We start from the raw sequence: 27780 nt of genomic DNA, 5'->3' as shown, positions 1-27780 counted from the left end.
TAACTGTCCATTAATAACATCCTCCTTTTGTGCATCTGCTTAATATTCCATTATGGAGATCAGGTGTCTGCAGACTATAGCCCTTGAATCAAATCTGGTCTTCTGCCTATTTTTATACATCCCCACGAGCTTAAAATGGTTTTTACATTTTTAAGTGGCTGAAACAAAAAAGAATAAAATTTTGTGGCATGTAGAAATCACATGAGATTCAGTGTCCATAAGTAAAGTTTTATTGGAATACAGCCTGTCCCTTTGTTTACACATTGTTTATGGCTGCTTTCGAGCTACAACGGCAGAGGTGAATAATTGTGACAGAGATTGCATGGCCTTCAAACTCTAAACTATTTATTATTTGGGTTTTTACAAAAAATAGTTTGCTGGCCCCTCACATGGGTGCAATATAGTGGACATCTTTTGGTATTATTGCACGATCTTGTACAAATAACATTTCACATGTGCGAACGGAACTAGAGGGTACATTCCTAGAAGTGGAATGGCTTATGGAGTTCAATTCCGTGTGCCATGTTCCGTGTTTCCTGTCTTTTAGGTTGCATTGAGGGTAGAAGGAGGGGGGTTGGGGACGATGGGGAGTGGACAAGGAGAGCTTTTTTTCCTCCTAGTGAAATGGTTTGTGGCCCTGACAACAGCAAGTGCCTGTTGGTAGGCCTCGAAAAACAGTTTGGCTCATATCGGAGGTAGAGTCCTTTGTTCTTGCTTCTCTCTGGTGTCCTCTGACCTTCCTTACTTGGAAGGCAGAGCCACCTGCAAGTCCTGGGAGTGTAGTGTGGTTGTTTCTCTTCCCATGACCCCAAGGTGTCTAAGGTATAAACCTGAACCTGTGAAAGGAACAAGAGTAGAGGACACCTTTTACTCACCTGTAAATTATTGTTATTCCTCTCCATTTGCACATTGTTTGATATTAGGTGATTTTTTTTCTTATAAGCTCAGAGAAATTGCTTAAGGAAAGTAACCATATTAGGAGATCTGGCGTTTGATTGTTGTCACTGTCTGCAGTGTGAGTGTCTAGAGGTCCTTTAGTTAATGGAAGTGAGAATCTCAAAGGTTCATGAAGGTTGTTGGTGACAGTAATAGACTAACATCCTGATATTTGCCTTATTTTGTTTTCATCCTTTCATTCAAGAGGGAAAGTGGTGGAAGAAATATATTATGTAGTGTTTGCTGTAATTTTGCTGTCTCCTACTTCGCTCCTCCTCCCTCTTTTTTTTCCCTCTCTTCCTCCCTTTTCCTCCCTCTCTCTCCCCCTCTCTCTTTTGGCCTCTGTCTCTGTTTTTGTTTTAATTTTTAAGGCTAGTCCAAAACTACAGGTTACTTAAGCTGCTCCACTTAGAAATTTGGAAAATTCTTTGGGTACCTGAGTAGTTAACCGTTGTTGAAATTTAAGTTGATAAACTCACATTCCTTCTTTCTCTCTGTTTCTCTCTCCCCCTTTTTATCTCCTACTATTTTGAGCAGATTCATATTCAAAGGACCGGGGACCTTGGATAGTAAAACCAGTGGCCTCTTCTAGGGGGCGGGGTGTCTACCTGATCAACAATGTAAGTATTCAGCACATGGCAACCTCTTTCCTTTTCTTCCCCACTTCATTCTTTGTCCCAGCTACTAATATGGTGCCTTTTCCTTAAGAGCAGGTGGTCCTTTCCGAAATCTGCATCCGGAAGTGTGAGTTGAGGGTGGCTATGAGTTGTTTACTGGCAGTAACCTCCTTTCATTGCAACAGTTACTCTATGGCTGAACAGTTACTTGATCACATTTGCAGGGCAGGCAGCCTTTGGGGTCAGCAGAGAAGAGGTACCTTTTCTGCTTTCAGCATCCTGTCATGTTAATTCTTAAGTGTTAATTGGTAGCATATACATTTAGTTTTTATTGTGAGCAGAACTGTGGGTTCCTACTTGCAAGGTCATCAAGGAAACTAACCTAAATTTGGTGTGGCATCCTTGCTGCTCCTTCCTACCGTCTTCCGTCCCTCCCTCCTCTGCTCTTCATCTTTTGCACCCTCTTCTTTTCTCAAATGTCATCAGTATCCTGGGTCTTTGCAAAATCCTCATTAAAACTTGTTTTAAAGTTGAATACATATACAGAATAGATAAAATTAAATCCCAACCCCAGTCTCACTCCCTAGACTTGTAATTACTAACTTGTAATACTAACTTGTGTTACTAACTTGTAGTTAGTAACCTAATATAGTTGATATCTGTTTCTTCTTTTCTCAGTTTTGTACTGTTTGTTAATTCCCAGTTTGATATTTATTGCACTCACATCACCTACTACTCTCCCTCCCTTCTACATTCTATCTCTTGAGTTTGATTACTTTTTGTTATTTTTATGTTTTAAAGGTTTATAATATTTATATTCTCTTCAGTAACTATGGTTCAGTTTCTCTGCTTTACCTATTAAGTTGAGTAAAAAAATTTAAACTCAGTAGAAACTTTAAAGCATTGGAATTCTGAAATTTAACCAGTATTTCAGCCTGGGTCTTTCATTCCACTATTTCATCCCTCCTGGACATTTGGTCGGCCTTGTCAGTATGAAACTACTGTTTTTCTTTAGTTCAAGGAAAATTATCCATTTTTTTGGTCTTCGTTTCTACTTCTAGAACTTCTTTTTGAGGCATTGTGGGTCTTTTCGTCAACTTTTCTCTCATTTTAAATTCTGTTTTCCCCCACATTTATCTTCTGGATGACCAATTTGAGCTCTATCCATTTTATTATTTATTCTATCTATTGTATTTCTATATTGACTGTCATAGTTTACAGAAACTCTTATTTTCTGATTTGCTTTTTTTTTTTTTTTTTTTAACAACCCGTTGTTACTTAATGGATGCTGTTTGCCTTCTGGTCTTTCTGAGTATACTGACTGAAAGTTTTTTAAAGTTCTCTTTTGTTTGGTAAATTTTCTTGGGATCGTCTTTTTTCCCTGCTGTTGGATTCTCTCGATGTCAGCAAGCATAGTTGTGTCGAGTCACATTTATGAACAAAGAACTAGACCGATTGAAGTAGACAGAGACAGCCGGCCGGGGTTTCTCCTCCTGTTGTGTAGTACTGGTTCCTTGGAGCTTCCCCCTGGGCAGAAGGCTGTCTGTGAGTTTTGTGCCAGGGCGAAGCATGTTGACTGTCAGGCTGCATGTTAGCTGGATGTGAGTGAGGAGCACGCCTCTTCCTTCCCCCTTGCCAAGATCGGGCAGGCCTTTTCATGAAGATGGAGGAAGATTTTGGTGATTTCTCATTTGAGTGGTGCTACCTTTCCTCTCTTTTCTCCTTTATGTCTGTCATAGGGATAGAGTGGCCTACAAGTTCCACTCTTCTTTCAGATCCCTGCACTCACACAAGATGTCCTTCTCAGAGGGTCATCATTAGACTTTATCCCGAGGGCAGAGCTTTGGGTGTTGGAGACGGTCCACTGGCCTCACTGTTCCAAATGCTGTGTTAATCGCTTATCTGATTCTTGTTCTCTGCCCATTCCTGCTCCTCATGTTTGTTCACTACCAGCTTGGAACTTCTCAGGGGGCCTCCTTGGGAAGATCACTCTCACCTCCGATATTCTGGGTTGGGACTTCCTCTGTTCCGTTTTCTCAACCTGATCCCATCTGCTTTGTATCTTAAAGGATTTCCTTCAACTTTTGGTGTGTCGTTGGCTCCTTTAACTGCTCTCTAGCCTTGTTATCGTTTCATTCTTTTAAAAATCTCGTTCGTTCCAGTGGGACTCTGGAAGGGAAGAGGGAGAGGTAGTTATATCGTGTGTCTGTTCAGCACTCCATCTTAAATCCCCCTATTCTCTTTTCACGTGGTCTGAACTAGTTCCTACGTACTAACTTCCTGAGGGGTCTTTCATATTGGAAAGTTCTTCAATTCAGTCTGCACTAAAAACTGTGTTATAAACACTGATGGCCAGACCTTTGGTGTTGAAGGCACATAGAATCTGATTTGATACAGCAACTACTACAGCCCCAGGCCCAGGCTACAAGTCATGTTACCTGGCCTTGGGTCACTCTGGGGGCCTCTTGTGACAGAAGGCCCTGATCACATGCCTTGGATCTCTCTCTCCTTGTCTCTGTTCTGACCTTGGCATGAAGGCTCCTGTCCGACAGCTTTTTCTTCAGCTCCATGCCAGGAGCTCCAGTGTTGTTTGAATCTCATAGACGGCACTAGTTTGGGTTTGGGTTTTAGCTGCCAAATGGAATAGCTATTGAAAGTCAACTGCAATACAAGTTTGCTTTTTTATTTTCTTAGACATGAGTCAAAAAGAATAGGATCTATTCCCAGCTCATCTGGGACTTTTTTCTTTTGGAATGCTCTTATACCCTAGTGATTTGTTAGTTTTAAACCAACATCATAAAGAATAGGAAAGTTAAACTTTCCTTGGTGGGGCTGAGAACCCTGTGCCCTGACTCTTCCCTAGATGCTGCGTCTCATAAAAGGGGTGACAAGTCTTTAGAGAATGCGTTTTTTGGCAGGCTCTCCTTCTCCCTCCTACCTCTCCATGGACTGAATCCCTGGAGACCCCCTGCATAGATCAAAGTGCTTGGCTGGACCCTTGGTCGCCCTCCCCTTCAGAGAAGCTTTGGAATGAGTCTGATTCTTTGAGGTACTTGGTGGAGGTGCCAGACAGAAGCCTGGGAAGATGCCAGCAGGCACCAGGGGAGCTGGCAACATGTGCACAGAATGAGAAAGTATTCCCATTTCACTCTAAAACTGGAGTTTTATCACCTTTTATTCAGACCTACAAACCATGTAGTTAATACTCTTCTCTCTCTCCTCATACACAAGGCCCAACCATTCCCTCTTTCCATACCTGGATCTTTTCCCATGGAATATGTGACCCATTAGCCAACTGGATGAAGTAACTCTTTCCGAGGCTGCTGCCTGCTTTCCTTTTAGATTGGAGGGGGAGGGGGAGGGATTGCTTAGGCGGAGGGTCTGTGAGCAGAACTAACACTAATGTGAGTGGGTGAGGGACGTTGTGGGAGTGTGGAATAAGGTGTGAGGGCCAAATGAAAACATCTTTCCCTGTTTTCCTGCTGGAGTGAGAGGGCCTCTTATTAAACATTCCCAATAATAGTCATAACCTCTTGGAAAGTATCTGCAAATAGCAACTTTTACCATTACGAGAACAGGATAAAAGATAGAAAAAGCAGTACTTTTATGTAATACTGAAGAGAAGTGTGAGCTCCTACAGATGGAAGCATCTTGGCTGACTGGCTCATAGTCTCTTGATAATGTGCTCTTTAACTCTAGAAATACATCATAAAGGAACAGAGTTGTGTTTGATCCAGTTCCTTCAGTAACTGTGACTAAAAGCCATATTTTCCCAATTTACTCTATGCAAATCGAGGAGGGGAAAGATCTGGTGTTTTCTGATTAGGGTATGAATTTGATTATAGAAGTCAGATTTAGTCATCCTTGTCTCACACATTATCCATGGTAAATACGATATTAATATTTTCCCTGAGATTTTAAAGTACCAGGAGAGTATTTAGGTCACTGTTCACTCCTGTATTTGTGAATATAGTTCTGTACAGCTCTCGTTTCTTTTTGTTCATACGCTTGCCACTTTGTACTGTGCTCTCTGTGTTTTCATTGTTCAGCAAGTCCTTACGGAACCCTGCTATGTGCCAGGTACTGCCACTGCTTAAAACTTTTCGAGGAATAAGGACTAGCTCCCAAATCTTAAGTATCTTCATTATAATTCAGTGCACTGCTCCGAGTAGATTGGCATGTAGCATGCTGTGATGGATGCTGCTGAGTTATGGAACTTAGTAAATAGGACCACATAGATACTATTGAGATTGCAGTAATAATAACAGCTGATATTTCTTGAGTATTTAATATGTGCCTACCACTGTGCCTTCCAAATATAATCTTATTTAGTCTTTATAAGAAACATAAGAGGTAATTACTATTATTTCTTTAGTAAGTAGCAGAGTCAAGATTGTAACTCAGGTGATTCTAGAGCATACGGTCTCAACCGTTGTTCCATTCTGCCTTGTAATAACTTAACAGATACCATGAGCTTTAGTCCAGTTTGAAAAATGGATGTATTTCTAGCTTTCCCAACAATTCAGATTCTTGCTTAGCATACTTTGGAGGGCAGTTTGAGCTTGGAATTGAAATCATTTTCTTAAATTGCAATTATTTCTTTTTATTTTTATTTTTTACTAATTTTTATTTTTCAATTACAATTGACATATAGTATTATATTAGTTTCAGGTATACAATGTGATGATTAGGCAGACATTTATATAACTTATGAAGCAATCACCTTGATAAATCTAGTACCCATCTGACACCATACGTAGTTATTATATTATTAACTATATTCTTTATGCCCTACTTTACATACTATTTTGTAGCTACCAATTTGTACTTAATCTTTTCCCCTTTTTTACCCACCGACCTCCCCAAGCCCCCCTGCCATCCGGTAACCATCAAAATGTTCTCTGTATCTGTGAGTTTGTTTCTGTCTTGTTTATTTTTTTCTTTAGATTCCACATGTAAGTGAAATCATGTGGTATTTGTCTTTCTGTCTGACTTACTCCACTCAGCACAGTACCCTCTAGAACCATCCATGTTGTTGCAGATGGCAAGATTTCATTTTTTTTTTATGGCTGAGTAATATTTCATTGTATGTCTGTGCCACCTGTTCTTTATCTATTCACCTATTGATGGACACCCAAGTTTCCTTCGAAGTAGTGTTTTGGGTTTGTTTGGATAAATACCCAGAAGTGGGATTAGCAGTTCCTTCCTTGTCTCTCTGTCTCTTGTTATAGCCTTTGTTTTAAAGTCCATTTTGTCTGGTATAAGTATTGCTACCCTAGCTTTCTTTTGTTTGTTTCCATTTTTATGAAATATATTTTTCCATCCTTTTACTTTCAGTCTGTGTGTCTTTCAATATCTAAAGTGAGTCTCTTGTAGGCAGCATATGTGAGAGTATTGTTTGGAATTGAAATAATTTTAAATGAGTTAATCGGAGATTGATGAAAAGGAAACAAGCTTGATGATATCAAAAAACTTTCATTAGTTGCTTATCAGTATATGAGTACCTACAAAGAAACTATACTCTTTTATGAGCTTATAATTTAATTCCTAATGCCAATAAAAATAAGAGGTACAAACCATGGAACAAATATTTAAGTTACCTAAATAATGTATGGATTATATTACGCATAACTCAAAAGACAGATGTGTGTGATGAAGAAGGAAAGAGGAGAAATGGCCATGGACCTTTGATGTGTCATGGAGTGAAGACCATTACCAGCGTATTCTCTGGTTCAGAGGAAGGTTGTGTGGGCCTACGTCCATTGTAGCCTATAGATGTTACTCAGCAGGAAGAGAGCTGCAATTGTTTTAATTTTAGTTTTGGAACACAGACTGCAAGCTTGCTGCTTTGTATTGCGCTTGCATCAATCTCACTAAGCTGACTCAGAATGGAGACAGTACTTGTGAGAAGCTAATCAAGAAATGTAAGGGAGTCAGGAAATGGCATGGGTGACTGAGTCCATTAGCATGAATCAGTACTGATGTCATTGTCCGTATGATGCATAGAGATGAGTTGTGAAAGCTGTGCTCTACGTTTGGGATAGCAACAGTGAGAAATGAGGGGGAATCTCAATGTCCCGACTCTGGAATTGCTCATTATGGCTGTGTATGATGAGATGAATCGCAAAATTATCCTTATTTTATGATAACTATAGTATTTGGGATAGCAAATGCATTATTATAAAGACATACTTTTGAACTTGGGGGACAGTTATTTTTAGTTCAGAACTTTGGGGGAAAGATGTGAATATGCTTAAGAATTGAGCCTCACTGACTGGGTTCAAATGCTGCTCTATCTCTTACTAGCTGTGTGATTTTGAGCAGGTTCCTAACCCTCTCTGACTCTTACCCCATCTCTAATATTTGGATGGTGGTATACCTACTTTATTCTCACTTTGAGAGTTAAACTAAATAATACTTGTGAAGAATTAGAACAATGCATAGCAGATGTTCAACACATTTATTAAATTTTATTATTTTGCTGAAAATGTTAATAGTTATTTCTATTTATGCTACACTAGCTATTATCATCACAATTTCTATGATAGCCACTTTTTGGAGTCCTTTTGTCTTAAATGTATTGTGATAACTTCCAGCTGATTTCTCTGTCTTAAACTAATCTCACATAGAGTTGTTCTATTCCAGATATTTTAATCTTAATATTTACTTAATCAAGAATTCACAATTTTCTGCTTCCCACCATGTTCAACCCTTGCCAGAGGTTCAAATTCCTTTGCCTATGGGGTTTCCTCCTTCTTAATTGTCTGACCACATCTTTCATTATTGCCCAGTTCAGTCTTTTAGCCCTAGGTTAATGAATCTGCCCACTCTCCATTCTACTGGGCTTTGTGCATGCTGCCTTCCCATAATGGCCTCCTTTCCTTCCCACCACGTGCTTGATAGCTTTCAGCACTCACTTCTTCACCAGCTCTTCCAGGACAAGCCTTCCCTGTCTGGTCTCCCTTAACTGGTCTGCTCTTCCTCTCTGCAACCCACATCTTGCACTTAGAGATATGCTGCTTTGTGTTCTTTTAGATTATGTATTTTGCTGTCCCTCTACTTAAATATTAAACTCTTTGAGAGTAGGGATTAGGCTGGAGAGGGCCAAGATTGTATCTGTTTTCTTCACTGTATCCCTTGTGCCTTATACAGTATCCAGTACTACTCATAATTATTTATTATAAAAACAATACTTTTTTCACTGAAAAAATCTTTAAAATATCTAGTTTGATCTTTACATGCAGTGGCATAGCAAGTACCTTTGAGTGAATCAATGAAACGTCCATCCCATTTCACAGGGGAAAGAGCTGTAAGTTCTTTATGCAGCTTGCTGAAAGCCTTCATGTAAGAATAATGGTGGTATTTTAAATTTTTCATGATACTCTCCATTTGGGAGAAAGCAAGTTTTCATTTATTTTTTAAGTAGCTTTTATTTTCTTGGCATATAACTATTTAATATCATGTATATAAATCTTTAAAGCTGTTTAGGCTTCATTTATTATGTGAGAGATGCTATGTAACTTCATTTTCCCCCATTGTAATTGGATATTGTAGTGTTTATGAAAGTGGTGTGTTTTATGGCCAACTGAATATATATGGGTAGCTTGAAGGAAACTTTTTTTAGAGTTTTAGTTTTCTACATTGTCATCTCTAAAAGGTTAAGAACTTTGCTCTCTTATTGTGGGTTAGAGTTCCTTTGCGCTTCATTCTTTCTCTTTCCTTCTTTCTCTTTACTCGATAGCCAAACCAGATCTCCCTGGAAGAGAACATCCTGGTCTCCCGTTACATTAACAACCCCCTGCTCATAGATGGTGAGTTGTGACTAGGCTCTTCGCTGGATTGGGTTAGATCTTGCTAAGTTTTTTAACATTTTCATAGTCTTCTCTAATAAGGCTTTATTAAACTCAGGTGAAATTCTTGGCAAATGAGGCTTCAGAGATGAGGCTGGTTCATCACCTGCCTCATGGGATTATTTTGAAGATAAAATGAGATAATGAAAAAGAAAGTGCTTTATAGGTTATATAATAACAAAAATATGTGAAAACTGTACAGTACACATAAATTCTCTCATTTTATATATATGTATGAAATGTATAATTATTAGTTATTCTCAAAAGGCGAGGTATGTAGGCAGTGTGTATTTTGTGGGGAGAGGGAGACCTTTCTTTCCTATTTCATTGTTACATTGTCCTGTTCATTCTGTAACAGAAAACAAATGAACTTAGTTTTTCCTATGAATTCAAATTGTTTTTTTCTAGATTTCAAGTTCGATGTGCGCCTCTATGTGCTTGTGACTTCCTATGATCCTCTTGTCATCTATCTCTATGAAGAAGGACTGGCTAGGTAAGAGACATTTGGGGGTTGTGGGGTGTTTATTAGAGTGCACCCATAAAAGAGTGTACTAAGATCAGGCTTTTTCTTTCTGTTACATTCAACTCTGGAGGATAGAGTGTACCCCGATGGGCTTCAGATTACTTTGCAGTCTCACTTGCTTATCCACACATATAAATAAGCATGTGTGTGTAAACACACTCCTCTTCCAGCAGGGATCCATGGTCACATCATATCGTCATGCGATGGCAGTTGTTATGCAGACCTTAGGGTAATAAGACAATTTGTCATTGTTTTTCATAATCGATCTAGAAAGAATAAAAAAATCCCACATTTATTTATCTGTAATATATCAAACATTTATTTTAATTCTCGCAACCACCTCATCACCGTTGATGCATTTTTTCAGTCGAGGAAACTGAGGCTTAGAGAGCTGAGGAAACTTGAAGTCACTTTTCTGAGATCTCCCAGCTGCTTGGCCATGAGGCAGGAGTTTTATCTCATGGATCTGACTCCAGAGCTGAAGGCCTGAGCTATTTCATGCCCTTTTGTATTTAGGAGATATTAACTGCTTTTTGTTTTTCCCACCTGCAAGTAATATACTTTACGGTGATTGTACATACATTATTCTGTTTTTCTTGAGGTACTCTTGAGGTTTTATGGTAATGTGACTGACTTATAAAATTTAGTTCAGGTTATAATAATTTGAATTTTTGTTTCCCATGCACAGAATTTTACAGGTAATAATGTTTTCATAGATCCTTTAAATTCTTTAAAATAGCTATGTAACATGCTATGCATGTGTTCTTTTCCCCCACAAAACTTACATGTATTTACCAACTAGCTTGCGCTGAAGTTCCTTTTATGCATAGTGGCCTTACAGAACATAGCAGCTTAGGAGGTGGTTTGCATCTGTGAGTAGTCATGACAAATAAAAAGCATGGTCTGTATGTGTTTCTCTGTTTTAGAAAAGGCACTTCAAAGATGGGGAATACAGTGGTCAAAACAAGGCTACCTCTCTAAGTATAGGTGCTTTGACCATATTATCATACTCTGACAACTGTTATTTTAGAATGACATTTTATTTATTTCATACACTCAAGTTTTTTGATGCATCCTGTGACTAGAATCCGAGGGTGAGAGCTGGCTCTCCAGATTCTAGCTGGTTAAGCTGTTTCTTCCTTTCACCTCTAGGTGGCAGTGATAGCATTTGTAAATCCTGTCATCTTCTTAACTAAGATTTATGAGTTTGAGCCTTAGGAACAGTGGAGACAACTGAAGCTTTCTAGTTCTGGCCTCTTGTTCCTTGAAAATTGTCCAGTGAACTCAAAAAGGGTCAAGAGGCTTTGGCTAGGAGTAAATTATAAAGATTTATTCAAGGGTCTTAGAGATTGCAAACTAGGAACACAGCTAGGCAAAACCCCAGACGTGTTCCAAAGGAGAAAGAAAAGTTAAGACTTCTTATAGTAAAAGGTACAGTCCTGAGAATTACCAGTCCTGCCTGCATTCTCAGCCCTAGGATTGTTCCAGGATGGTTATCAGTCAGATGTCAGGTGGCCTGGATGATGGATGCCAGGAGGTCTGGTCACATCCAGTGGTCTGGATAATGGGTGTCACGTGGTTTGGATGCATGAGTCCTTCAGGGAGTTAATCAAAGGGTTATCTGGAGGTCTGGTGCGTGTCTAGATATATATCCAGGCATTGATGCAGGACTGGAAAGTTCAAAAAATTTAAGTTGCCAGGCTAGTTAAAATAATAGAGTTTTTCCTCATGCCTCAACTTTCATAATGTTAATAGTTTTAGCAGTTTTGTTAAAGTGACTCCATTTTATATATTCTCTATCTTTACTTGTTCCTCAAAACATTTCCATTTCTCAGTTTTTAGGTAAAGGGTTGAACAAGGCACCTGAGCACAAACTGATTGCTAGCTCTAATCAGATTCATAGCAAAGTTTTTTATAGTGTTTTTTATAATGTAGACCATGTGCTCTCATACTTTGAAGTATAGGTTTAAGAGCCAAGTCCCCATATTACCTAGAAGAAAAAGAAGGTAAAATGTACCTCTTACTTCTACTCAGGTGTATAAGGTGCTGAGGATTTTCTATTTTGTAATTTGAGACATCTGAGCTTTCCCTCTTGTGTATCATGAGCCTCTCCATCCTCCCATCCTCATTCCAGCTTGTCTCCTTGTCTCAAGAGTGAGTATGTCCTGCCACCAACTGGACTTCTTGACTAGGGAAAAGACCTCAAGGTTACGCTCACTATTTCGCCAGGATTTCATACCAACACGCTTTGCATATTCCAAAGACATTTTACCCACAATATTAATAGCCTTCTCTATTGGTAAAATTTGGCATAGATTTAAGACCTTAATGGTTCAGACATGAAATGAGAGTGATCCAACGTTTATTGTAGAATATACTACAGATATGCAAGTGCTTTGGCTACTGAGTGTGTATCAAAGTCAGAATCTACTGAATTGAGTAACTTTCTTGCCTCCAGCAGAAACTGTGTGTGGACTTTTTTAAAAAAAATTGTTACTATTTATGCCTACAGCACCTGGTCTTCCTAGGTGGTCTCCCATCCACATACTAACCAGGCCTGACCCTGCTTAGCTTTGAGATCAGACATCGGGCTTATTCGGGGTGGCATGGCCGTAGACCATGGACCGTGGCTCCACTGGGGTGCGAACCCAGGACCTTCTGTGTGTAAAGCAGACGTGTTAACTGCTACACTATGGAACCACGTCCCGTGTATACTTTTATTAATGGATGCTTTTTCTCAGAATAATTTGGAAAAATCTTTTTAAAAAACTCAGACCAAATTTAACAACAACAACAAAAAATGAATTTTCAGGGCTTTGGTTCAGTTTATCTAAAAGTATAGGTGAATATAAAATCTTTACAACAGAGTAATACACGATGACAGGCTATTAGCTACAGTCCAACGAGGGCACATTGCTCTATATGATAACTTCATACGCCTATGTTCCTGTATCTTAACTCACTGTGTATCTTGGCAGCTGCTGCTTTTTAATCCTCAGGATATGCTTGATTGTGCCATTACATTTAACAATAGTCTATAGCTCTAGATCTGCAGCTTCTAGTAATCTTGGGTCACGTGTGTTTTATGTAGACATTACTGAAAATAATTAATTTGGGATGAGCTCACTAGGCCATTTTACTTTGTGGCTCAACAAGGAAAACCGTAATCTTTCCTAAAGAGACAGAACTAGCAGCAAGGACAGTTGATTTCCTTCTTTAGAAAAGAATGGTCTTGCCCCACATCACTTCCGTTTTGGGCTTCAAATTAATGCTGAGGTGACAGAGTGATTAAGTTCATAAGACAGTGAAATAAGTACTTTATGTAAATTTTTTACCTTCTTAAACTTACTAAAGAAAAAGATCCAAAGTAGTTTTTTTCTAGGTTATTAATTTCAGTTGTTCTTGTTGTTTTATTAACCTAGGAAGTAGGAAAAATTTCATTATTTTCTTATATGTGGGCAAAATATTGAGATGTTTAAAAAAAGATTGTCTTTCTAACATTTGGGTCGAGCCTTTTTCCCCAGAAGTCCACCATACTTTTGAGTTTCACATGTATGTTGCTGCTTTGCACCAGCAGGGGACACTCACTTTCCAGAGAGAGGTGTCATTCTCTACCAAAATGGTGTAGATTCTTTTTCCTGTCAGAAGTGGAATCCAAAAAGACTGTCCTGGGTTTTACAGTTTAAGGTGGATCCAATTGTGGTCTAAATTTTGACGAGGCCTCTTTTGAGACAGAGCTAATAGCCAAATTTTCACTGAAACAGGAAAAATAAAACATTTTTAAAAATTAAAACAAAATTCAATTGAAAACCAAATATGTTGTCAAAGACCCCAAAATAGGTAGCACTTGTACCGGAGGGAATGAGGGTGCCCCTCCAGGGACCTGGGATTGTTCCACCTGTGCTGGGGAGGTGGGAGGAGAAGACTCTGGGAAAGTGCCTTTCGGGACTGCTTTTTTTCCGCCTCAGCCATATTATTCAGTGGAAATTCAGAAAAGACCCCAAAGCTTTGTGATGCCTTTCCCTTCCTCCCCACCCCCAGTTCCTTCTTCAGTAGCCTTCCTTGCTAATTAACACTGGCTCCGAAGGGATATTTACCTTTTCTCTGCTGGATTCCTGTGGTTTTGAAAGAATTCAGGTACTTGCTGGTTGCCAAGGAATTTATATTACCTCACAGGCTGTACACTGTCCAGAATCTGCCACAGCAGCACGAAGGGGGAAGAGACACCAGTGAGGGGGAGAAAACCCTCTCCAGTGCTCATTGTCACCCCCCCTGGCAGGCCCTTGCTGTTTGTGAAGTTTGAGTCATTTCTGGCTCTAAAGACAGGGGATCAGGCTGGTAATCCCCTCCCAGACGGCTCTGCAGGGCGCTGCCGAATCACTGCAGCACTTGGCAGTCTCCCGGCTGCAGCTGGTTGACAGCAGATCAGAGAGCTCTTGGGCCTCTTGTTCTCTTCCATAAGATTTTTCTGGGTCAGGCAAGGATGAAACCCAGTGGCTCCTGGCAGCTCTGCCTGAGGTGCTGTCTCTTCATCCTTCAGGCCTTTCTGGCTCTCAGTGGCTACACCTGCTGAAAGATAACTCCTGTGCCACAGCCAGGGTGTCCTCAGGGCTGGCCTCCTCTTTTCTATGTACGTTGGCAGTGAATATTTGTTAGAATATGTAACTATCAGAGAGGGAGTGGTTAACTGTCCTACATCGAGACTATCTATGACTCTCACTACAGTCTTATATTCTTAGAAGAACAAAATAGTTTTCAAATGGGGGAAGAGGTTTAAAAGATTCCACTGACTCTGCTTTCTTTCCCATTTTGGTTCCATATTGTTGAAGCTCCCAAAACAAGCAACTCAAGTGCAGTTTCAGTTAATGCTTATCAAGTACTTACTATATGTCTAACTCTGAAGTCCTTCTTCCTTCACATAGATATTAAAGAGTTTTAAACAAATTATTATCGTCGTCTTGATTCTCATTGAGAAACATGAGAAAGCAAAAAGGAAATGTAGCTTTTGATTTAAGAATTTAGATAATTCAGAATCAAGATAATTCCTATATGTTTCAGTACAGTGAAAAAATAAATGGGCATAGAGTTCTCTATTCATTAGGAGGCAGTGAAATAGTACTCAGAATTTCAGCTTTGGCAAAGAAAGTAGAGCCTCTTCTCTGGTTTTTCTTTTTTCTTTTCCTTTTATTTTTTGCATTCTTCCTTTCTTTTCCTTTCCTTTTTTTCCCTTCCCTTCCCTGTCCTGTCCTGTCCTGTCAAGGCTATGAAATTCTGTCATGAGAGCTTTCCCTAAATCATGATTTCATTAAGAGAGAGGTTCAAGATTTCATTCATCATTCATCATGTAAATTTCAGTATGTGTTAAGATGAGTTTGCAGATTTGGTCCTGGGGTACTCAGTAGAGAATTACCTCTTTTCGATTCTTTCTAATAAAGAAATAGTTGAAGCTTTCAGACCTAAATAGGATGAAATTTGATATGTGAAGGTCTAAATCAGGAGTCATAAACCTAAGTGGTCACAAGGACATTGAGGAAGAAGTTGGCCAACTGGAGACTAGAGAACTAGAGAGAACATGTCCCACCTAAAGAGCATTTACTCTTCAGTATCGGCGAGTCACTGGCGTGTGGTGGTGCTGTGGTGTTATTTGTTTGTGTTACCTGCCCTGGAGTCTGCTCCGGTCCCTGGTAACCCTTCAAACAAGCCATGTCCATGGTGTTCTGTCCTCAGCAGCCCTGCTCAGCTCCTCTAGAATCATGCCTGTGGTTTCTTCTATAGAGTCCTCCATCTCGTGTTTGGTCTTCCTCTTTTCCTGCTGCCTTCTATTTTCCCCAGCACTATTGTCTTTTCCAGAGAACCCCGCCATCTCATGATGTGCCCAAAGTAGGACAACTTCAGGTTTGTCATTTTTGCCTCCAGTGATAGTTCACTCTTAATTTGCTCTCGGACCCACTTGTTCTTTTCTCTGGTGGTTCAGGGTATCCATAGAGCTCTCTTCTAATGCCATATTTCAGAGGAGTCAATTTTTTTCCCATCAGCCTTTGTCATTATCCCCCTTTTGCATCCGTACACAGTAATTGAGAACACAAGGGTGTGGATAATCTTAGCCTTGGTCTCTTATGACATATCTGTGCTCTTCAGGATCTTTCCTAATTCTTCCTTTGCTGCCCTTCCAAGTCTCAGCCTTTTCTTGATTCTTGAATTTCTCTGAATGTTTGTGTCTCCCCCAAATTCATATGTTGAAATCCTGCCTTTCAAGGTGATTGTAATAGGAGGCGGGTCCTTTGGAAGGTGATTATGTCATGAAGGTGGAGCCCTCATAAATGTGATTAGTGCCCTTTTCTATAAAAGAGACCCCAGAAAGATTCCTCACCCCTTCCACCGTGCGAGGACACAGCAGGAAGGTGCTATCTGTCTGCATGTTGATCGCGGCCTTCCCAGCTTCCAGGACTGAAAAATAAATTTCTGTTGTTTGTAAGCAAGACAGTTTATGGTATTTTTTTATAGCAGAGCAAATGGATTAAGACAGGTGGTATTGCCAGATCTTTTGTCTTTTTTTTAAGGGATGCTGAAAAATCTAGATATTTAAGAAACTTACTTTCTTATTAGCATTTTAACTTTGAAACCATTTCAAATGTATAGAAAAGCTGTAAAAATAGTATGAAGAATTACTTTAGAATTGCTTTATTACCTTTCATCTAGAGACCACATTCAGATTTTGCCAGTTGTCCTAATAACGTTCTTTTTAACGAAAGGATCTAATCCAGGATCATATGTTATGTTTAGTTGTCATGTCTCTTTAGTCTCCTTCGGTTTGGAACCATTCTTCAGTCTTTCCTTGATTTTCTTGACCTTAATATTTTTGAAGATTACAGGCCATTCATTTTGTAGACTGTCCCTCAATTTGGGTTTGTCTGATATTTTCTTATGATTAGACTCAGGTTACATATTTTTGGCCAGAATGCTGCAGAAGTGATGCTGTGTTTTCATTGCGTTATATCTGATAGCACTTAACTATTTAGTGGTATTGGAACACCTGATTAAGATAGTGTCTGCCAGATTTATTCTCTGTAAAGTTACTTTGTCTTCCCCTCTGTAATTGATAATTATCTTTTGAGGAGATACTTAGAGACCAAATAAAATCTCATCCCTCATTTTCACCTAATAATTTTAATATCCATTGACGTTTCTTGCCTGAAGGAATTATTACTATGATGGTGGCCAAATGATAGTTTTCTAATTCCATCTTTTTTTTTTTTTTTTTTTTGCTTTTATTATTTGGCATTTTATTCCAAGGAACAGCTTTCTCTTCTTCCCAATTATTTACCAACATTATCTCAAGGATTCCTATTTTATTTAATGGGTTATAATTCTTTATTATCGTAATTTATTTCGATGCTTAGATTGCCCTAGATCCGGACAATAGGAGCCCCTTTAAACTGGCTTTTGTGTCCTTTTGACATGTTCCCTTATTCTTTCAGCACAAGATGTTTCAGACTCATCTTGTTCTTTCTCTGCCCTGGTCCTGGAATCAGCCATTTTCTCTACGGCGCACTGGTTGCTTTTAATGGAGAATAGTATTTAGAAATCAAGATCTGGATATTAGATATGCTTATTGCTCTGGGGTGTCTCTGCTCTCAGGTCCTCACAATGGGCAGAACTGGTAATGTGTTTGTGTAACATATACATAAACACGCATACACACTTACATCTATATTTATTTCTATATCTGTCTCTATATATAATGAAAGGCAGGAGTTCATACTAATACCTCCAATTCTAGTGCAAAACTACAGAGTTCATTCTAGCTTTTTCCCTTTCATGGTTTTAAATCTCTCTTCTCCAGCAGTGAGAAATCTGACTCCCATTATCTTCAACAAATTTATTTATTCAGTTTCCTTGTATATAGCCAGTCTCCCAACCTCCCTGGTCACTGTTGCATTCAGATGCCTTCCTTGTGTGGACTTTGACCCCTGTGCGGCTATCAGGGTTACCTGCTCGGATAACCTCTGGGCTGCTTTCCCATCCTATCCACCATCTTCCTCTCGTGGGCCCTGGCTGCCACTGGGCTGCAGTCAGGAAGGTCTGACTTTTAAATATCGGCCAAATAATTTCAAGTTTTAAAGAACCTTTGTAGGTTATTCACAACTTGGTTACTATGCCACATCTGAGACTAATGGGACCTCTGGTCTAGACAATAAGAATAAAATGTTGGGAAATGGCAATCAGAGATGAATCTAGTCTGTTTAATATGGGTTTTAGTGAGAACCATAAGATCTTCCTGGGTTACAAGGAAATATGAGCTTATACACTTAACCTTTCTTCTCCACTGTCTTCTACATTTCTCATTGGACTAAGGGATGTAGCCCTTTTTTCCTTTTGAGTAACTTTTCATTGAATTTAACATTTTTTTTTGTTTTTATTTTCTCTAATTTTTACTTTTTACCACTTCATACACTCTATAGTGATGTTAATAATCTTGTTCATGCTGGTGTTCAGAATATAAATTTCCTAGCAAAAAGGAAGATTAGGAAGAAGAAAAGTTATTTTTGAGAAATGAGTCCTATTGAAAACAGGAGTGTAGGAATGACAGATGTGTTGGATTCCAGTTAACCACCAGGTTTTTGCCAATCTTCTCACATTGTTGACCAAATTAGATCAGGTACTCATACGTGGGAGAGATGAAAACCTTCTCTGAAGTACAGTTTTTCCCTCCCTCTAAATCACTATTCTTCTAGGGTAGAGGATGGCAGGAAATATGGCATTGTGAAGTCATGTCTGGGTGAGGAAGGCAGTCTCTGTGGGACCAGCGTGGGCGCCCTTTGCGTTTTACGAGAACTCAGAGAACGACTGTCACCCACTTGCTTGAAGACAATCTTTGGAAGGAAGATTGGGACATATAAGCAGTGTTTACTCACCATGCAGTGACATGGATAGGTAGAAGTTAGGTGATAACTCTGAGAGTTTCTGGAAAATTTGAGGTTCTTCTGTGTACAAACTTAATGCTCATCAAACTCTTGCCCCTTAGCCATTCATGCCTGGTCAACATTTTCTCTTTGTCCACATCCTTCTTCCTGGCCTCACGTTTGTTTATTTTAGTTTTGTTTGTTTGTTTTTTTGTTTGTTTGTTTGTTTGTTTGTACTTTTCTTCGGCTCTTATGTATTTCTAGTACAGGGAATAATGAGTGAGTGGAAATGGTAGATGGGTGGGTGAGAAGAAATAGAGAAGAGAAAAAATTTTAAATGCTGCCCTTTAATGTGGTAAAAATTCATGTTGACTTCATAGTCTGAGTGAGCATATGTAAATAATTTGTAAATCATATGAAAATAAACTTGTGGACTTCCAGGACTTTTTTTCACACACTTGAATGTGCCTCTTGGGAAAACCACTTTAGTGAAGGGTGATATGGTTATAATGGTATGTAAACAGGGGTTGATATTTACCATAACCATTCGACTCGAGTGTCCTTTTGTTGATGTTGAGCATCTCTGGAAAGTTTTCTCTTTCCCTGGTTATTTCCTTCAGAGGCACGTATATTTTATATTTTGGTCTTCTTTTGACAATAGTCCAGGATATCAAATTGCTGCCTTGTTTTCAGTGGGCTCCATGTTTAATCTCTGTCTTTTGCCTTCATTCCAGATTCAGGAATTAGTCTCCTGCACTGAGCTCATATTCATGCAGTTCTGAAGACCTAGGTTTTGTCTGCTGTTAATGCTGCCATTGTTATTTCCTCAAAATAGACTTTATACATCAGTTCTGTTATTTCTATAGATGTGAGTTCTAAGTCTGTATATTGTTATGCTATCCTTTTTTTTTCCTTTTGCTTAATATTTTTCATAAAATGCTGTAGTACCAGTCACTGTATAGGCCTTCAGTAGGTTTCTTGACCAGCTAATGCCTCATCATTCACAGCATCCTACATACAGTTTCCTGGGTTGTGAATAACTTTACTTTTATCCTTTCTATCGATCTAAGGTTCTGTATAAGAGAAGCAGCATCTTGTGGTTAAAAACATGGGTTTTTGAGTCAGTGTGATTTGGGGCAAGTTACTTAATCTTTCTAGGTTATGTTTTAGTTTTGTAACCTATTTTTAAAAATTAGATTTAATATTACCTACTTCAGAGAATTGCTTTAAGGGTTGAATTAAACATGACATTATATATGAACTACTTCCCATGGGAGTTGGCACTCAGTATTTGTTAATGATGTCACCTTCCTTTTATTAATATCTCATTGATCCTGAGTTCTAGCCTGTATTTCCTTTAAACCCTGTTCCTGGCATTTAACCTGTGTCCTTTCTCTCAGGTTTGCAACTGTGCGATATGATCAAGGAGCCAAGAACATTCGGAACCAGTTCATGCACTTGACAAACTACAGCGTGAATAAGAAGAGTGGAGATTATGTCAGGTACTGGCTGCACCTGCAGCAGGAACCAGCAGCCAGTGTCAGATTTGGGTGTTACAGCAGTCAAAAGTTGCACTGGAGGAAAACTTTATGTTTCTCTCTCCGTAACTTTGTGAAGAGCTCTCGCAGTCATTTAACATAGCTTTGAGGCATATCTCTGCTGCCGCTTCACCATTGCTTGTGCAGTTACAGCGTCACCTTTCTCTACCGCATTGTACCTTCCCATGTTTCATCTTCTTCATTGTCTTCCCTCACTTGACTTAGGGGTGGGAATTTAATAGGCATATGCGACTTTTTAAAAGTCAAGAAATGAGGTCATTTCAGCACTTGGCAAAATGTATGAAAAGCTTCAAAAATATTTGTACCCTTTGATCCAGCAATTCCATTTCTAGGAATTTAACCTTAAGAAATAATGAAGGATGTGCACACAAGATCAGAGGCAAGAATGTTCATCGGTGTACATTGTCAGGTGGAAACAGCAGGTTATCAAACACTACACTCAATTATTTTCTTTTTCGACTGTGTAAGATAACTAAATCCGTTTAATTTTGCTAGGGCAGGGGAAGAAAACTAGAAGGATATATACTAAAATGTTAACAGTTCTTAACTATAGTGGATGGGATTATGAGTGGGTGATTTCTGTTTTCTCCTCTGAGCTTTTATGTATTTCCTAAGATTTTCTAACATAAATACTTCTATGTGTAGGGGGGGCGGTTTACTTAGGATAAATTAAATAAAGAAAGAAATGAGGCCATCTCAGAAAAGGATTCAGTGGAAGGGAGTACGAGCCCAGCTGTGTGGAAATATTCTTTCTGCTCTGTTTTCTTTCATTCTGATAATTTTGCCAGAAAGTGGAAAAATAAAAAAGAAACCCAAACAGTTACTTTCTACTCAGACTAAAAATAGGTGCGTAGAATGTCCAAGGAAAGAAAAAAAAGGAATCTGGAAGTGATGGCAAAGTTGCTGAAGCTACATAGATTTCACCAAGTGTCCCTGTGACCAGTGTTAGGAATTGGTTGGAGACATCCTTCACTTTAGAAGATGAGCAAAGAAGCAAGTGATGGGTGATGGTAGGGAATTAGGGGGCAGCTGCAAAACACAAGCATCCGGTTGTAAGAGCCTTCCGACAGGCATGGGAGTCTACCCCATTCGCCGCTTTGCAGCTATAGTGATGGCATACTTCACTACTTTTATTGCCGCTCTAGCGTGTTCTCCCTTCAGCAATATATCAAATGGTTTTTGAAAAAGCTGTGTCTACCACCAGAGAGGAGGGAACTTGCTTCAGATGCTAAAACAATTCTGTGCTTGGTTAGCTCATTAAAATGCTATACTAGGTTAGCTCACTAGCCCATCCGCACTCAGTTTTGGTCTGAAAGTGGCATCAGAGATTGTTTTGTGGGCTCATGTGGCATTTATCTCAAAGGCTAGGTTTGTACTCCAAACATTTCAATTTATTAATATATTGTGACCATTCTTAAATTTGTTTATATTCTTTCCCATATTTCTTTCATGATACATAATTGGTTAAGGAATCTTCTCCCCTACACCATTCAATAAGGCAGGCTATATGCATTTCCATTTCATTAGAAAAAATTGGTACAAAGGGACATATGACAAAAAAGACCAAGAAAAAGTGGGTGAGGTGGAAATCAGTAAAGGGACTGTTTCTCTAAAGATTTAAAAGAGTAAGAAAACTATTTGTGAAAAATCTTGTTTCTATAGCCAGGCCTTGTTGCATATATGATCTCGATCCATTAATTTGTTTTAGTTGTGATGATCCAGAAGTGGAAGATTATGGGAACAAATGGAGCATGAGTGCTATGCTTAGGTATCTGAAACAAGAAGGCAGAGATACAACTGGTGAGTACCAGGCCTTTTTTCATTTTGACTTGTCTTGTTTGTGTAACTTTACCATTGTCTCTCACCAGGAGTCATTCTCTCTCATTGGAATAGTATAGCTAAGACATCTAATGGGATCACCGTTTTGGTGTGAATTTTTCCTGCCCTTTACAAGATGGAGAAAAGGCTTTCCATGATCCTTGAAATCCCTTTTCTTGTTTCTAGTTTGAAAGGCATACATTTTCTCTTTAATCTTTAGTGAATTTATTTTCATGAATGTTGAACTGCTAACTGAAATACTATCAGCTTTTTATATAATAAATTGTCTGTCTCCATACTGGCCCCGAGTTCAGATTTTTCTAAGTTAATTTTCCATTCATGTTGCTAAATTGGAGAATGGGCAGTGTCAAGTTTGAGTACAGGGCTTGGAATCAAAATGGACACCATTGCTGAGCCTTGAGCAGAATGGGAAACAGTGTGCCAAAGGACCTTTCTCAGTCCACAAAGAGAACGGTGATGGGAAAAGCATGAGAAGAGGAGTAAGATTCCTTTTCTATTCTGTGTCTTTTGCCATAGGAGGTCACTAAAGTACATCTTCCAGCACCCACATTCTTGATCGTGTTGCCCTATTCACAGATATGCCTTCTTGTGGAGCACCCATTCACAAGACTGTCATGGAGAGACTTTTTTGAATGAGCACACAATCTTTTATATTATATCGTGTTCTGGAATCCAGACCTTCTAATGCATGCACTATAGTATTTCTTCCTCTTTCTTCTTCTTCTTTTTTTTTTTTGTAGCACTGATGGCCCATGTAGAAGACTTGATTATTAAGACTATAATCTCTGCTGAACTGGCTATTGCTACCGCCTGTAAAACCTTCGTTCCTCATCGCAGCAGTTGTTTTGGTAAGGAGACTTAAGAAGCTTAATGTGCTTTGTGAAAAGGGGCTTGGGAAGTTGGGATGGGATCCTGGGGTAGAGAGGCTTAGTGATTCTACAGGAGTGAGAGGTATGTGGTGGACTTTTCTTTCTTTCCAAGCTTACATAGCATATAAAAATCCTACTATGAGGCCAGTGGTGAGCTTAGTTGGAGGTTCCCTGAGAACTAACTTTCTTTCTGGGTGGGAAACAGGGATTGGAACTAAAGTGTGGGTCTCTTTGTCAGAGTGCAATCAGAAAAAGTCTGCAACGGACTATACAGGAATCCAGCTCTAACAAATATATTCCAGAGCTCTTTGGCAGCCAGACTGGGAACCATTCCAGGAAGCTCTGGCTGGTACCAGTATGTGCTCTCTCCCGTTTTCCGATGACTCCTCCTTTTTGTTTTAGTCTTCTCTCCAGTGGGTTCTTCCCTCTCCCTTCTTCTTTCTTTTCTTCCTCTTCCTCCCCTCCTCCCCTTCTCTGTCACCTCTAACTCCTTGATTGCTCAGAGGAGTAAGGCACAGTTTACAGCTATTAGACCAGGAAGCCTGTTGCCTAGTGACCTACTGGCTGTGATTGGAGCCCTGAGTGTGCCTGCCTACATTTGCTTTCATGTGGATGTGAACTCTTTAGCGATTGCCAGGACAAGTGTCCGTAAAGTCAAATAGGCTTTCAGCAGGCATTACACTTTGTTAGTAAGAAACACTAGAGTCATTGATGGGAGGATAATTAAAGTAATATAGTAGTAAGGATCGAAGAGTCATTGCTTGCTTAGGAGGCAGGGTAACAGGAAAGCAAGGAACATGGGGTTTAGAGCCTGACATACTTACTTAGTCTGAGACCCATTTGTAGCCCTGACTAGAGTTCTGATTGTCAGCAAGTTGCTCTAATTCTGTTTCCTCAATTGTAAAATGGCAGTAATAATGGCACCTACTTCCTAAAAGTACCATGAAGATCAAGCGAGATGATGTATGCAAAGCTCCTGGCACAATGTCTGGCCCATAATTTATACTCAATAAATTTTTTTTGTTATTTTTATAATTAGACTTTATAATTTTTGATCTCTTCAATGGATTATCCTAACAGTCTTGAGGGGCACTAAACAAAAGGAAGTGTTGAGACTCTGAATAGAAGATGGTAGATAAACCAGGATCTAAAATTATATAGGAAAAGAAGAGGTGGTGATCTTTTTTAAATACAAGTATGTTCATGTCTTCTAAAACCCTTAAATGGCTCCTTAGGCTTAAGTACTAAATAGAAACTTGATATAACTTCAGGCTTCTGGGGATCTGACCTCAGCTGACTAGAATAGAATTTCTGAATAGAATTTTCTAGAATTCTATTTCCCCTCTTACACCTTATAATCCAACTACACCACGGAGCACTCCATGCCTTTGTGCCTCTGTATAAGTTCTGCTCTTCAGCTATATTACACATACACTTCCCCGGTAGTCTCTGAGCTTACCTTTGTGAATTCTTAGTAGTCACTGTCTCCCCTTCCCCTGTCACCCTATTTCTGCCAAATCAAACCTTTCACCATCTCCCTGGACCTTCCAGGTTCTTTCCTAATCCTTTGCTTTTGTACCTGCTTTATCCTGCATCTGAAATACCTTTCCTATGTTACTTTACCTAACAGATTACTGACATCTTTCAAGACAAAGTCCAGTGTCATTTCTTTGGCAAAGTTTTTCCTAAGTCTTCCAGTCAGCGAGCCTCCCCACCCCCAGCACTCCGTTCATAAGCTGCAGTGGTACCTGCATGTCGTCTGGTATACATTTATGTGTCTGTCTGTGCTCTGGACTGGAAGCTCCTTGATGACAGAAACAGTGTCTCCCTCGTTTCTGCCCTTCTGGTGCATAGCAGCAGTTTTTGTTCTTAGAAGATGTTCAAGAAATGTTTGTTGAGTGATTAATTAGTACTCGTTTGAATTGCCTTTTGGTGGCCTGACAGGCTTCACAATAGATCTGGTTTGGTAGGGCCTAGAGCTTTTAGAATTATTGTAAACTGTTTGAGGAGGGGACTTGGGGAACATAACTCCAACTTCAAAAACCTTATTAGGTTAAAAAAATAAATAAAAGTTTCTTTTCCACATCTACTAGGCTCTCATGAGAGGGTAAATTTCTTGATGTGAAAATCTTTGTTCTGGAAATCATCACAAGCTTTTCTGAATGTTTCCTTTTCTATTTTGTTTCATTCTTTGATTGCCTTTCAGATGCTTGAGAATTTCTAAAACTTAATGGCAATCGGAGTTCTAATGTGAAATAAGCAGTGACTTTCTCTGATCCAGTGAACTACCCCTAAGTCCATGTCATCAGCCATGGGTCTCCTTTCCCCCTCCCTACTTGTGTTCAGTTTTAATAAACTGAGTGCATCTGGAGTTTTTTAAGTTGTTGACTGTCTTCCTGGCTTTTGTGGTTCTAATTCCACTTCCTTTCAGCCCTGGGATTTTATGTGCTTCATTAACCTCCCCCCATCAGATATGATTTTGTAAACGTGTATATATTTGTGTGAATCTCTTTGCCTCCCACTGATTCCTAACCTCCCCTGGGGTTTAAGTTACAAGGAATAAGCTGGTTTTTTTTTTCTTTCCTTTTCTTTTTCATTTGTTTTAGAGTAAACAGGAATTGAGAGCTTCCCAGAAGAATTTGGCTTGAACAGAGCATTGGTGCTTTTATAGGAAGCCAACAGTCCAGTGATGGGGTTCACCATATTCTTTGGTTGCTGTTTCTGCCCTTTCTCATTATGGATCCTTGCCAGAAGCATCCATTACTCTCTAATTGTCCCTGTCCTATTTCTTTCCTACCCTACCACCTGTAACATCCAACTGTGTTTCCAGGTACCTTCGTATGCCCATTCATTTACTTATGCATTTAACTTTTTGTTTAGTTTCTGCTGTGTGCAAGGTGTAGATTATGAGTTTGTTCCTCTCAAAGCAGATTTTACATAGGATGATATATACATATATCTGCATTGTATTATTAGCATTTAAATATAGACTTAGGAACCTTTCCAAACTACCTGAAACTTAGCCATTTAATGTTTTTTCATAGATCCGTATGTCTGGAAAGGAACTCAGAGAATAATTAGTCTGTATAAAGAAATTGAGATCCTGAGAAATTGAGACTCTTGCTTCACGTTCCAGAGTTAGTGAGTGAGAGAACTCAGATGAAAAAGACTCAGCTTGAAAAAAAGCGGTCAGAAGATGGCTTTTGGCACTCATATCATCTTGATCACGGGAATTTCTAGAATTTTTGATATTTCTCCCAATAAAACAGATTTTTGACAATCTAATTTTTACTACCTTCAAGATTGTGAAAATGTGATACCACGTGAAATATATGCTTAAGCAGCACTCCTTTAAATATGCTTAGGAAATTGGCATTGTGAAAGAACTGGCTATGAGAACAGCTTTTTTGACCAGTTCGAAAAAAACTCTAGCCAAAAACAACAGGATGTTAGCTGTCCTTTAAAGATGCTGCTGCTGACAGTGGTTTTATCTATGTGTGTGAAGATGGCTGAAGTGACAGGCTATGACCCTGTTCCTCTTCAGCCTGGGATCATATGAACCAGTTGTCATGTCACTTGTAAAATCAATGAGACTGGCTTTGTTTAGGTCAGAGACCAGTGACATCTTTGCTCAGGACAAACCATGCTTAATACACCTCTCATTGATGAATGAATGCTGGTTTGGCCTTTTATTGCCATTGTTCTAGACCATTTCACAGAGTAAGCTGACATTCTTAAAGGGGAAATGTCCGTAAATATTTGTTAAAGGAATGAAAGCTTGCAGTATACATTCTCCAATAATGTAAACTACTTGATCAACAAAACAATAATGAAAGTCAACAGTAGTTCACTTTTTGAGATAGTATTTCTTTGATGTATCCCATGTTCCTGTTTAGAGGGAAGGGAAGTTTACTGTAGAAAGGACTTAGTAGAAAGTACCTACTGTTTGTCAAACACTCTTCATTGGTTATTTACTGCATTTATTACTCATGTTTAATAGACAAGGACAGAAGAGTCAGAGAAGTTAATGATTTGTCCCAGGTCATACAGTTAATAAATGGCAAAGCCAAGTTTGAGAGGTAGGTCTCTGGCTGTTTCTCCAGCCTACATAAAGAGACGAGTTCTGATGTGTCCGGCCACTTTTGGCATATGCCATATCCTGGATTCTTCTGCTCTCCTGTAACTAGATCTCAGGAAAAATGATAACATCTTTTCTAGCAGATGTTATCTGCTAGAAAAAGGGCACTCTTTCTGCTGTAATCAACAGTGCCTAGTCTTAGATACTCCTTTCAAATCTACCTTTACATATGCTGTAATCGACAGTACCTAGTCCTAGATACTTCTTTCAAATCTACCTTTACATATGGTAGCCAGATACTATATTGATTTATTGGACTAGTTAACAAATTGGCTCTGGGCTTTTTCTTTTATTTAGTTCATTTTCCTGTCGAACCTTGATCTGCTTTTTTCCCAGTTCTCCTTCTGGACCCCAGATAAAGACTTCCTCTTTAGGTTTTCAACTCAAATCCAAAGCCAAAGTGAAAAGAATTTTCTTTATACAATAGCACTTGACTGACAGCAAGTATTGGCTAATGTCAGCACTTTCCACTGCCTAAGGGATTACAGCTTCACTGGGACTTTATTTTTGGGGAGGGTTAGTGAGTCGATTTCAAAATTAATGGTG

The 27780-nt window shown here is 39.1% G+C and overlaps 1 protein-coding gene and 1 long non-coding RNA gene across 2 annotated transcripts in view; one reads left to right on the top strand and one right to left on the bottom strand.

Annotated features, from left to right (window-relative positions):
- TTLL5 (tubulin tyrosine ligase like 5) overlaps nt 1-27780 on the top strand; it is a 226136-nt gene that overhangs the window by 17383 nt on the left and 180973 nt on the right. Inside the window, exons 7-12 of the mRNA XM_023537039.1 lie at nt 1474-1556; nt 9295-9364; nt 9812-9896; nt 20230-20331; nt 22097-22188; nt 22968-23075. Of these exons, the coding sequence (XP_023392807.1) occupies nt 1474-1556; nt 9295-9364; nt 9812-9896; nt 20230-20331; nt 22097-22188; nt 22968-23075 (540 nt within the window). The remainder of the gene's footprint in view (nt 1-1473; nt 1557-9294; nt 9365-9811; nt 9897-20229; nt 20332-22096; nt 22189-22967; nt 23076-27780) is intronic.
- On the bottom strand, nt 9964-14300 carry LOC111746110. The gene is made up of 3 exons (XR_002782938.1): nt 14024-14300; nt 13515-13681; nt 9964-10149 (listed from the first exon to the last, which is right to left on the bottom strand). It is a non-coding gene; the product is annotated as an uncharacterized LOC111746110 (long non-coding RNA).

Source organism: Pteropus vampyrus, unplaced genomic scaffold (assembly GCF_000151845.1).
Source record: "Pteropus vampyrus isolate Shadow unplaced genomic scaffold, Pvam_2.0 Scaffold177, whole genome shotgun sequence".
NCBI lineage: Eukaryota > Metazoa > Chordata > Mammalia > Chiroptera > Pteropodidae > Pteropus > Pteropus vampyrus.
This window is presented reverse-complemented; position numbering and strand designations above follow the sequence as displayed.